General features: G+C 42.3%; 1 protein-coding gene across 1 annotated transcript; it reads left to right on the plus strand.

The window, feature by feature from the left end:
* The first annotated feature begins 5,661 nt into the window (after positions 1 to 5,661).
* On the plus strand, positions 5,662 to 11,600 carry LOC146860514 (uncharacterized). Its single transcript, XM_085646351.1, has 2 exons — positions 5,662 to 6,562; positions 9,446 to 11,600. The coding sequence occupies exons 1-2, from the start codon at positions 5,684 to 5,686 to the stop codon at positions 9,587 to 9,589; spliced, it is 1,023 nt and encodes a 340-aa protein (XP_085502477.1). The 5' UTR covers positions 5,662 to 5,683; the 3' UTR covers positions 9,590 to 11,600.
* The last annotated feature ends 1,837 nt before the right edge of the window (positions 11,601 to 13,437 follow it).

The raw sequence follows: 13,437 nt of genomic DNA on the forward strand, positions 1-13,437 counted from the left end.
CTTCATGCGCTCATTTTCTCTAACTTTGATCTTTCTTCTTCTATCTGGTTGCATACTTAGTCTTAAGACATTTCTATTCTTTCCTATTCCTTAATTTCGCTCTTCATTTCTTTCCTCCTTCCCTTTTCCTCTTTTTTCTTTTCTTGTCTTTTCTTTTTTCTTTCTTTACTGTTTGAACTTTTGCTCCTATTACTTGATTTTTATACTATGTAGGTATAATTTTGAAATCCTAATTGATTGTATTATTATGTATTTTTGTGTTTTGTTTCTTTCTGAAAACTTAATAAAAATTCTTAAACAAAAACATATTTCTTGGGCACTGCCTGCTGCTTGTGCCACAGATAGGGGTAAGCAGCGTTTAACCAAGAACTGTGTAGGCAAGGGTCCCTCCTGCACCAAATGAAAAACCCACTTCCCGACTATTAGCAATAGTAACAACTGTGACGGCACTTGGAAATTGCAGAGGTGCCATGTGCAACGCTTTATATGAACTACTTTATTATTGTTTACTAGAAATGAAGGAACCATTTTTTCAAAAACGTCAGCAAATTATATTTTCCAACAACTAAAATGCACACCGCATGTGCGAATTGCTTTTCTTAGGAACATGCAATTACCCCAATGATTGACACGGACAGCCCACCATAATTTACTCTCTTATCAGTATTTCGCCATACAGTTGAAATTGTGAAAACCGAAGCACAGAAGGTCCCCGACGAGAACGAGAATCCATTTATTGCCCCCTGCTGAACTCCAGAGGCGAATCGCTGCACCACAATCCTGAAAGCCAAGTCACCCGCAGGACTTGGGTAGAAAAGAAAATAAAGCGCGAGATTACCTATCGTTTCGGTGCCATTTCTTCCACTCAACAGGAAATTGCAGCACAAAGCAACTCAGCAGAAACATTTTAACACAAGCTCTGGAGCGCTGAAACCACTATAGACCCAAAATAGCCTGGGTGCAATGAAAGTAAATAGGCTGAAAGGAACAGCTTCTCGTCTTTGCCCACAGAGTAAAGGCGTGCTCTTTTGTTAAAACTGAAACCACTGCTTCTGACAACTGGGGAACTCGATATGAATATCAGCTAACAAGATCGCGCCTTACGTGATTCCTATAGCAGAGAGGGCAGCCTGCTTGGTTTTCCGTTTGTGGCGGCGGCATTGAGGTTGGTGCCATATTCCCGAGCGCCAAGCCCTACCTCTTGGTGTCGGAGGAGGGGCACGGTCAGCATGGCTGGCATGTGTGCGCATTGGGGGAACCACTCTTGTTTCCTCTTGTGGTGGTGGAACAGTAGGCAAAAAGAAAAAAGTGCTTACAGAAAAAAAAACATGTACTGCGTAACAACAGATGTAAAGAGGCCAGTAACCATGGGAGGTTACAAATGAAGATAAGGCGACTAACAAACCAATTACCGAATCAGAAGCCTGCATTTACGAAGGTCAAAGACAGAAGCCAATGACAAATATGGGCAAAGAGTGGGAGGAGCTTCTCTTCCATGTTATGGCAGATCGCTGACTCAGGCTCGACCTAAAAATGGTCTTATGATTATTTGCCATGCTGATTGCTATTTATTGCATTAAGTGTATGTTAGGCTTAAAGGCTTTCCCGGCAAAGTTGAGGAAGGAATTAAACACAGCTCTCCAAGCAGTACACGCTGGGAATGATACTCCAAATTTACTCTTCAAGATAAATAATGTGCCCACTCAAAGATTACCAATGCTGTAAAAATTGAAATATCCTACCTTTAAAAATTCTTCAACTGAGGTGCCCCACACCCTCATTTCACAAGGAAGTTGTCCCTGCAAACTCCCCAACAGCCCTCTAGAAGCAAGAAGGGCACACAAAAAAGTACAAGAGGTGTTGGGCGAGAAGAGGTGCGTTATGGGTGGATTCCCTGCCTTAACAAGAGAAACAGGTTGGGAAGCAGGGAGAGGTTGGAAGTGAATGTGCCCATTCATTCATAGAGTAAGTAGTGGGATGAGGAAAGAGATGAGGAGGCAAGCAGTTTCAGTGCAGATAAGTCAGGCGCAAGCAACAACAAGAACTTCTCCAAACTTTAATATAGCAAAACAATATATTTATGATATGCAAATGGCGTGGAGCAGACTAGTACATTTTTATAATTTATTCATTTTAGATACAAAAAATATTTTTTAAATCCTTTTTTTTAAAATCAGAAGTCATAGCACATATAGTTGTGAAAATGACTAGATATAATTATATTTACATAATAGTGAGCACCACAAAAATAGAACAGACTATACAATTATTCAATCTAAATACAGCACGAACCACTAAACACATAACCAATTACAATACAGTGATAACAGAAAACATACATTAAAAAACTATACATCACAATAATCACATAACAAACATCGAGAGACAAGAAAAATCTAAAGAAATAAAAATTGTAGCTCATTATGCTAACTGTTCTAGTATAATGAGGATGGTACTGATATAACATGTATTGAACCATATCAACAGAAATGCGCCTAGCACGTTTCAGAAGTTTACAAATGATGTGATCAACCTTCATCAGAGTGCTGCCTGTGCGAATTAACTCTGTGGCAGAAAGCCATCCATTCAAGGTATGTTCACATGAGCTGTGCACTTGGCAGGGGGCTCACAATCTTCACAACAACTGGTCTGAAAGAGAAAGGCATAATTAAATATACTAACTAAAAATAGCGGTCATAGAGGAGCCAATGTGTGACAGGACTCACCATGCATTATAGTATGTGGGGTGTGAAATAATAGCCAGAAGCGAACACCATGAGGGAAAAGAAACCGTTTGTGTGGGGAAAAAAGTAAACCCAGAGTAAGATAGCATGGTGATAACCCAAGGGAAAAAAGCAAGGATAAAGTGTATTTATAAAGGCCAACCCTATCAGAAGGGGTTCCTCCTTGGTTTAATAAAGCAACAATTAGCCAGGAACTCGTAAAGAGTAAGCAGAAACTTTCCCAAAATGGCATCACAGGAATGAGGAGGTGGAAATGAGCATGGTTCAACTCCAGTCTCACAAGGAAAACATATTCTAGATAGAGAAAAGGAGCAATATGAATAGTGGGCTTAGAAGACCAATAAGAAACAGGAAATCACAAAACAGTAAACGACTTGCCTACCGGGACGCTCCAAGGGGTGAAAGTGAGCAGCTGGTCTAATGTGGCTGGTGCGGAACAGAAGATAAAGGTACGGATTCAAAACCCAGAAGTAATACTGGTGGCATGGGCCAATATGATCTTAAAGACAATGGGAAACACATGACCTTCAGGGAACCCATTATCTTGGAAGATAACTGAATTAACGGGGCAAGACGAATAACGCTTACCTGGTGATGAGAAACCGGGATGAAAACACACCTCCTCCTGGCCTAGATACGGCCAATAATGCCACAAATGGAAACTGCGGTTTAAGTGCATTCAGCCAGAGTGCTGGACACTTACTGATGGCAATCAGTTGGAAGTCAGTGAGGGGTGAAGTAGAGTCCATTACAACTAGACCGATAACCCACAAGAAAGTGCAGGGGAGTGGCCTCCATCATGGAATCACAAACTCACATCTTAGAAGCTACGTAGGAAAGTGATAGGACCGAATTGAAAAAGTAAATGGAGCGAATTTAGTAAAAGGGGATTCCAAACTAAGGATTGCAGCAAAGATTGAATTTTAAGAAAATAAGACCACTATATCGAGGGATAGACACAATCTGGAGGCAGGAATTGAAACAGTGGACAGACTAAAGTCCTTAAACATCTAGACCAGTGACCAGAACCTGGATACAAAAGAGTGACCACCATCTTGGAATGGCGCACTAAAAAAGGAAATGATAAAAAGTGAATGTAATGACTGGGAAAAGAATTCTAAAGTAACAATGGTGGTGGGAATAAGTACTACAACGAAAATAGCCCTGCATTGGAAGGAAGCGTGCCATCATAGAATGTAGGGACAAGCCTAGTCAGAGGGTCCCAATACATGAGAACCTGGGAGGAGTATGAACTAATAAACCAGGCAACCTATTAACTGTGTGATTAAAATATAGCATTTTCCCATTGGCGGAGTTCATTGAGGCCAGAGCTGGCTGTTTGTAAAGTGTAAATCCAGAAGGCCTTTCTTCTTTTCCTCAGGCCATCAATTTTGCTGTGTTTGAGGCTTCTGGTCTATTCCAGGATCATCCATTTGAGATCTTTCTCAGTTATGTCTTTTCTGGGACCAATGTTCCACTAAAGGGGCTCCAAATCGGTTGTTTTTAATGACAGATTTGTGTTTGCTTAATCTGACCCTGAACTTGCGGCTTGTTTCTCCCACATAGCCTAGATTGCAGGGACATAGAATCAGAAATATAACATTAGCAGTCCTGCAGTTTGTCATCTCTGTAAGTTTGAATTGTCTCTATCCCCGGTCGAAGGTAATAGTGGTGAGGGCATGATTGCACGCATGGCAATTGCCGCATTTATGGTTACCCATACTGTAAAAATTAAAATATCCTACATTAATAAAGTCTTCAACTGAGGGCCTCAAGGTGCCCGTGCCAACTCCCCAACAGCCCTCAAGAAGCAAGAAGGGCACACAAAAAAGTATGAGTGTTGGGTGAGAAGAGGTGCGTTCTGGGTAGATTCCCTGCCTTAACAAGAGAAACAGGTTGGGAAGCAGGGAGAGGTTGGAAGTGAAAGCGCCCATTCACTCAAAGAGTAAGTAGTGGGATGAGGAAAGAGATGAGGAGGCAAGGAGTTTCAGTGAGGACAAGTCAGGCTGAGCCTTCCAGCTTTCCAAGGTCGGTAAACAACTGAGAACCATAATTGGGGTTAAAGAGCCATCTGTGTTTTACTGCGCTTGGAAACTGCATGAGTCAGAAGCACTGAAATAGACAACACTTTATTATTAAAATGAAAACGTACATGTTATCTATATATGAAAGGGATGTAAAGTTCAATCCAGTGACTTTTGGGAAGAGAGCGTTGTACATTCTATCTCATAAATATAATTAGCAACATTTGTCAAAACTTCAAGGGGGGCCTGCTTGCGGCACTGAATACCGAGTCTCAAGGTGTCACTGAAGCATTTTAGCTGTGCTACTTACTAAGTTACTAGGAGGCTCCAAGCATCCCCGGCACCCCTTCTATTCGGTGCTACTTACGAGGAGGCTCCAAACATCCCCGGCACCCCTTCTATTCAGACCCGGGGGGGGGAGGGGAGGGGGGTCCACAGAATTATGCGGGCCCACAGATCCGGCACTTAAGAAGACGATAAGTCCAAGTTCTTTAGATATCGCGTATGCCACGAAATAAAACTATAATTTCTTGAAAAAATGAGTCCAACTTAATTCGATCAATTTTGAACTAAAACTAACTTTCCTGCAGTGCCCACGTAGGGTTCAGAAAAGTAGGATATGAAATAGGGTATATAACACGTTCATATGAATTGTTCCCACCGCACTTTAAGAGACTAATGCAGCATCAATTACAGTAGCAAAAGGGTCAGAATTCACACCTTTGCAAATGGACTTCACTGACTTTCCCAGAGACCCCCTGCCCTGGGCAGATTCTGGCGCGCTGTAGATTTTAACACCTCCGCCGGCCTGGGAAGCGGCCTCTTCACACCTCGGCCTTCTGGATAAAGCCTGACTGGCCTCTGCTCCCTGGACTTCTCCACATATTCTGTGTGGCTGACCCCGACACTGACTCCATGGCCAGCTCCCCAACCCAGCTCATGGCCCCGGAGCGCTCGTTGCCCGTCGAGTGCCCCCCTCTCTCAGGATGGACTGGCGCCGCCTCGGACTCCCACTCGTCAACATCCTCCCCGGGTTCGTACAGCTGGTCCCCGGCCGAAGAACTACCGAACTTTTCCAATAAAGTCTTCCACAGTTGTCTCAAACAACAGACGTTCATCTTGCCTCCCGAGCAGGCGACAAGGGAAAATGTTCCCTCCAGTAGAAGAGAAAAGTGCCGAGTGGCGGGGACCCAGAGGCACAGCGCCAGCGAGAGAGAGAAGCTGCGGATGCGGAACCTGTCCAAAGCTGTTCAGAACCTGAGGAAGTACCTGCCCCCTTCGGTGGTGCCTGCCGGACAGAACCTGACAAAAATCGAAACACTGAGACTTGCCATCCGCTACATCGCTCACCTGTCAGACCTGCTGGGGCTGAGCGAGGAGGCCTTGGCGCAGCAGAGACAGGACGAACTTCGAGAGTACAACCTGTGCATGAAGCGAGAGGACTGCTTCCAGGCACTGAGGCAAAGCCCCCCTCAGCCCCCCTCGGCTGCAGAGGAACATTCTACATTCTATGTTTCCTCTCCTGAATGCGCCATTTCGAGAGCATCTCCAACCCAGCCAGGTTGTCAAGTCCAGGATGACAGGTCTTGGCTTTCTTTTCCTCACTCCTGCGAAGGAGGTACCCCTCCAGCGCACCAAGGTACCCAGCACCCGCACGCAGAGTCCTGGTTGGCACCAACTTCTTCCTGTGTAATGCGGAGCGCACCGACAGAGCAAGATGCAGGCTTCGCGCACTCTGACAACTGGCTGACGTCATCCTTGTGCTCGAAGCTGACACATTTCTACCATTGTCAGGTAAGCAATTGCCATTAATTCCTGAAAACTGCACCCCTTTACTCAAATAATTACAACACAAGGCACTAAATAGCCATACCATTTTGTATCTATCGGTATATGTGGCTCTCATAATGAGCAGGTTTCCCGTACTCTGAGTCACACCATGAAGAAATAGCATACATTGCCCATGGTCACGGGCTGTTTGACGCCAGAAAATGTATATCACACGGAAGGAACATGGTCTTAAAATTAGTATTGAAACCAGCAGACTTACTGTGGGGCCCAATGGCTTAGTGGACTAAAGCGACCACTTTAGGGTTCTCTGTTCGACCTCATGGTCACAGTTTCAAATCATAGCAATTCCATCACCTTTTCATCCTTCTGAGGTTGATAAAATGAGTATCGTTGGGTAACAATACATATCTGTTAATCAGCAACAAAATACCCTTCGCTGTGAACATGCGTTTTACAAATACACCATATGTTATGATACTTCCTTCCCATACTTAAATTAAAAAAAAATTAATTGGGTTCAAATACTGGGAAGGCTCAGGATGATGCTGTCTTTTTAATTCTGTGGCTAATCACACACTTCTGCTGTTTTAGTGAAATGGATTCCGATTTGGATATCCATACATGGTTAAGAATCCATAATTATGTATTAGAACGTCTACTCCCGAAAAATATGTACACAAACTAGAATCTGCCATCAGCCATGCATGGACATCATTGTGGCAGCTGCTTTGGAACATGTGTATGAAAGTGAATGGTGGGTTCCTGCCTTTACTGTGGCTGGTGCTTATTTTGGGGGGAAATGTCACTTCTAAAACTGCCAAAGAAAACTTCTAAAATGTTATGGAGGAAACGAAACAGAAATGTGGCATTTACAGAAACACTATTTAGATTTCCATCTGAACCGAATCTCTTAGCAGATATAATGAAGAGGATGCAGGTAACACACTAATAGGTGTTTAGATTGTGTTAATATTCAATCGTTGAACAGCCTAACTCACTGAAGTATTCTGAGGTGAAACAAGGTGCTAGAATAACCCTAGTCAATAGAACTAATTTTAGCGACCACAGGACCATAAAAGACTGAGTCAGCCATTCCAGCATTTTGAATCCATAATCTGTTAGAAGCAAGCAGATACCCTCATCCTCTGGTGGTGACTGGTCACCTCATGTAGGCTCCATGGGAAGGAAGAAAGACGTAATATGCTTTTTAGGAAACCACCACACTCTATGAGACATGGAAGAATCCAGGCTCCAGAGATGACACTCCCTCAGGCTGTAGTCACTACCACAAATTAAAGGGATGTGTTTCAGGGTCAAAGGTTAGGGTCACAAATACACATGATCTGTAATCTGCTATGACCTCTCAGCTGTTAACAAATAGACAATCTTGCTGCATCTGTAGACACCGGAAGGATCGTGGGATCATAACAAATATTTCACCTATCGCATTGTATAAGTTTATGTGAAAATGTAAATGTTCCCAGTCAGTTGTCAGAATATGACTTTCCACATCCTGCTGTTTTGTTGTGCCTTTAGTAAAGGGCTTCCGGTTAGATAGAAAACGAAACTATGAATATACTGGGAGCTTAAAGTGTTTGCTATCCTGGAATTAAACCGAGGAAGGTGTGTAGAATGCTATGAAAATTATGCAGCATACTTGGGGATGTCACCGACTTCTACAGCACACAATGCTAAAGATCCAATGAATCAGTAAATGCGCGCAACGTGTCCATAGGTCATTTATATATACTGTGTATTTATAAAACTTAAATTTTTGCACTTAAGCTTCTTGCCACATGTGTCAAGTTCTTTTATTAATGGTGGAATAAATACATATTGGATGAAAATAAAATGAAGACAGGCATTGGCAAAGCTAGTAGCTTTGTGTTTGATAACTCAATTCAAGCAGTGTTGGTACATTAGACTGAGACACACAGGAGGGAGCCAGCAGGAGAGGGGAGAGACGGCTATAATTATAAAATAGACCCTCATGCAGTTCAATGCAGACACTCACGGGGAGGTGGAAAAATACTTCCAAAGAGCCAAAAACATTGGGTGCGAGATGAATGCACCACTGGGCTGTGCCAAGATGTGATTGACATAGTCTCAAGCCAATTGCTACAAGAGGCTAGTCAAAAAAAGCCATTGGCTGAAAAGGGTGAACCTAATGCCCAAGACCATGTATATTGGTAGCAATAGGTCTGTTTGATAGCTGCACTGTTAAAAAGCAGAGCTAACAAAATTGACTCTTTGAAAGTTAGATGATTTCTTCCAGAAATAAAAATAAATTTTTAAGAACAGCAATTACTCTGTAGTCTCTTTTTCTCACAGTCAGTACCATTAGTGTTTCCGAGAGTACAGCATATTACGATGACCTGAGAGAACATAGCATCCTAAAAAGGATTAGAAAGTAAAAAAGAATACTTGAGGAGGGGTATAGTACAGGTAAGGATCAGGGAAGGTGCACACTTCGGTGCATAGGCTTTCATGAGCATGGCATGTTATTTGCATCTGTATGGGTCATTTCTGCCATTAAAACAGGTTATTTTAGATTATTATTCCATGACCACATTATGGGGTAACACATATGCCTATTCTAGAATGCCTTCCTGTTTGTCCAGTGGCTTGAGGGCTGAACGTTGTTGGTGCAGACTGCATCAAAGGTAGATGAAATATTTATTGGTCATCATTGCGGCCTTTCCATTCTGTTTCAAGGTGGTTTGTGATTCCATTTTAGGATCTTTTCATTCAAAGGTGTGTTCAATATGTGCTGAAACGTTTGTAGACATATGATGCATGTATCTTGAATTCCTTTTTTGACAGCATTCTGCACAATGATATGTTACTAAATAAATTAAATACATTCTTTCTTTATCGCATTCACAGATGGACGGAACGTCTTCCTTAGACCCAATACCAAGTGCCCAGTCGACACCGAAGCACCATGATCCTTCTCGGGTGGTGAGAACGCCCAGACGGAGCTCTGCCAACAGCATGCTGGCAAGCCTGAGCATTCCATGCTTACAATGACACTATGAACCTGAATGAATGTATTTATTCACACCGTAGGAAAAATCCAGGACCCTGCTGCACCATGGCCAGCCTGGCTTTACGTCTCAGTTCAGCATGCCCCAATGAGTGTTTGTTGTGAATTGTGGACCTTTTGAAAGTATTTATGAAATAACAGAATGTGAATAGAATCCTTAATCTCTATCAATGTGAAATGATAGTCATTATCTCGCTAAACCAGTTTTACTTGATAGGGATTTTAGATAATGAATGCAAAGTTAGGTTACTCTTGCAACTTGCTGGTCCAGAGCACATGAAAACGTGGAAAATGATGATCCGTGTAGCAGCTAGCTTCTCCCGTTTCCCCTTTATCAACCATGTCATTCTACATTTCTGGAGTCTTTTAAGTGGGAGTCCCCCTAGGAAATAGAATCATCTGTAGATTTCACCCTCGTCAATCGTTCAGGGGTTTTCCCTGTTACCTCACTTGTAAAGATACATTTGCTATTGCTGTTTAAGAGATAATTATAGTTTTTATATAACCTGTAGAGTTAATATCCAGGTAATAACTATTCGAGAGAAACACAACTTTCGTCTCGTCATGGACACTGCCAGTAAGCAGGTCAGCCCTCTTGGCCTGGTCTGCAGGCCCCAGATGAGGAGGATTAGAAGGAGGAGTAGGAGGCTAAAAGAGACACATCCAGCTACAGAGTGCTGTTGAAACACGACTCTGTAGGTGAATGTCTGGATGGCGCCTGTCTGAGGGGTATAGTTCAACTACTGTCCCCTCACACAGGCACAGTCCATTTTATTTAGAAGATATACTGCACATGCAACAGGCAGCATAGCATATCAGCTAAAATGTGGATGTCAGGGCACATATCAGTGCAATCCCTGAGGCCAATGAAAAGCCATGCAGAGCAGCAGGGGCAGGATCCCCAGCTCTGTTCCAGCCTCTTATATAGCTGCCTTCTAGACCTATCAAGATGCTGGAAGAGAGATTGAGGCGGGTCTTTCCCTTTTCAAACTCACCCTTGCTGCTCTTGCTGACTCCTTGTTGGGAATCATGGATTGCTGGTGCAGGTGTCCAGCACCAGGTTCCTGCTCTGCTGCAAAGGAAGCAGGTAAGTTAAAACAAAATGTTTTTGTGTTTATGTATGTGTTTGTGAGTGTGTTGTGATTGTGTTTGAAAGTAAATTAAAGTAAATTAGATTTAGTGAAAGTGTATGTGAGTTTGCTTTCGAGTGTCAATGAGAGTGAGTGAGAATCTGAGTTTGTGTGTATGAATGAATGAAAGTGAGTATGAAGTAGTGAGGAAAGGAGTGTGAGTGTGTTAAAAGTGGTGAGTGATTATTATAGATTGTGAGAGAGAGTGGAAGTGAGTCTTGGGTGTAGTTATCAATGGTGCAGCAGTCACAGCTGAACCAGGGCCCAGAATCAGGGAGTTTGAAAGGGGGACTGTGTGTAAGTGTGCTTGTAAGTGAGAATGAGAATCAATGAGAATGAGTATTTTTGTGAATGGGAGTGAGAATGAGTAAGCGAGAGACTGTGAGTTAGAGTGAGTGAGGGGGAATATAGTACATGTGAGAGCGAGTGATTATGAGTGAGACACATTTCTAAACAAATTGGATGACTCCTGGCAGGTATTATGCCCACCACTTTCAAAGATCACAACTCCCTACTGAAGATTACGCTGCTTTTTATATCTGTGTGACATTTTTTTCTGTAATGTTATTGAAACATTATGTGGTTGTAATGAGCGATCATTAACCCATGAATGTACAGAGGAACTCTGAGGCAACTGCATGGTCATCAATGACATACCCTATACAGTCTGCATTATTTTCCCTCCACACACCTCCTATGCAGAGGCCCATCTGTGCACAGCTGCTTTATCTGCCCCCAAGCTGTTGGTCACTACAGCACCATGGGTGGGTCTCCATTATGGGGTCCTCTTACACAATGCAGGCCCCACAATTAGAATCCAGGGAACAGTGTGCTTGCTGCTAATGTTTGCATGACAAAATCAAAGTGTACCTGTTTAGTAAAAGTTTAGAAGATATTGTTTATCATTTAATTTCTGTACAGTTACTTTTTACATCTTGAAGTTGGCTCCTTTCTGAATGTAAAGATTTCTTTGTTTTATTAAAACATATATATTTTTTATAAGAGGCTGGTTGTATGTTTACGCTTATTCGGAGGCTTTGTTTCATAGTTCTGTAGTGTGCTCTTCATACTTATTGACCAGAGTAGGTCTTTTTGTGTCAAGACATAACCTATTCTGCTATATGGTGCTAGAGATTACTCTGGAGGCTCTTCATTTTAGAGTTTTTAATAAAAGAAATGGGTGAAAATAACAAAAACAATGAATTATCACTCCATAAGACCTGAGAACATGAACATTTACCTTATCGGACGAACCCTTTCTTTTTCAAGACTAGAAAAAACACCTGCAGGCCACTTCTTAGAAGTAGTAGTTGCAATTGGCCTGTCAGAAGCATATTTACAACATACACCTTAGCCCACAGGGGTTGCAAGTGTCAAGAAACACTTGTCATGTAAAAAACGATTTAGGGCCTTATTTAGAGTTTGGTGGAAGGGATACTCTTTCAAAGCATGAAGGATATCCCATCCACTGTATTATAAGTGCCATAGGCTACAATGTACTCGTAATTCCATGCAAATGAAATCTGCATAATATGCTTTCAGAAAATTACATGAAATTACAGCAAAATGATGTGTAATTAATTGAAATGCTAATTACCTCTAGGCTCCTTGTTAGTCAGCCTTGGGGCACTGTAGTGAGAGGATGAAGTGAGATCCACCTTTCAATGTAAAAATGTCCCATTTGGAATCCACCCGTAAGTAGTAAGTCTTAAATTTCCTTAGCAATCCCGTAATACAAAATGCCCATGAAATGACAATGAATACTTTAGGCATAACCTTAGGCAAAATGGCTCCTTGTTCATTGAATAAACTGCTGGGAACTGTGCCTACTTGAATCCCTTTCTCTCTACTGAGAGTCCTCCTCACATCAGCGTACGCATGCCAAATGTTCCAAGCATGCTTGCGAATCAATAAATTTGGCACACGCCAGTTGCTGGAACTGTCTTTATGAAGAAAGAGGTGGCAGTCAAGTGACCCATGTCAAATCTGCTAAGTGTCCCACTGTGTGAATTTAAACTTTGTAAGCTACACATAAATCTAAGGGAAATGTGCACATTCAGCCTCTAGCTTATAGGAACTAACAACAATCTCCAAATGCTCTCTCATGATTTTAAGACCTAATACTTTCATGACCAAATCGGGAAGGACGGGTCACCAAGCTTCCCAGGTTCTCTCGGAAGTTAGCAGTGATTTGCACAGGAACTCTTGCATCCTAAATTGAGAGAAAAGATCATGATAATTATTGATCACACCTGGGATAGGCATCGGTTGAAATATGATGTTCCCTTTAAAGCATATCCAAAGCTTTCACTTCAAGAAACTCAGTACCAACTTACGCAGTGGCTACGGGCACTTAAAATCCTTCACCACAATATTAGATAAAAAGCGCTTTACGCCAAATATAAAGGCCAAATGGATAAAGTCAAAATAATCGAGAACAATTCTAGAAAGGCAATGCTCTCAAACAAAGCAGACTCACACCAGTCATCGAGCCACCATTGCAAGTGCTAATCCATACATACAATAATGCTGAAACCCACGCATCTGTAAATAGGGAAATTTTTCAGCTGGAAGAAAGTACCGCTTGTCAGGCTGCTAACCCAAAAGAGTCACATCCGCTCTCAATTCCACCAAGAATCTAGAGGCATATTTAGAAGCCCCTAGAGCCACTGGATCGTCACTTTTTTGACGCTCTGGTGACT

This window comes from Triturus cristatus, chromosome 3_1 (genome assembly GCF_964204655.1).
Source record: "Triturus cristatus chromosome 3_1, aTriCri1.1, whole genome shotgun sequence".
In the NCBI taxonomy this organism is placed as follows: Eukaryota; Metazoa; Chordata; class Amphibia; order Caudata; family Salamandridae; genus Triturus; species Triturus cristatus.

Excerpts from the sequence above, each read along its gene's own strand:
- LOC146860514 (XM_085646351.1), top strand. The coding sequence starts at position 5,684 with ATGGCCAGCTCCCCAACCCAGCTCATGGCCCCGGAGCGCTCGTTGCCC. Across the intron at positions 6,563-9,445 it reads CACATTTCTACCATTGTCAG|ATGGACGGAACGTCTTCCTT; the intron begins GTAAGCAATTGC and ends TCGCATTCACAG.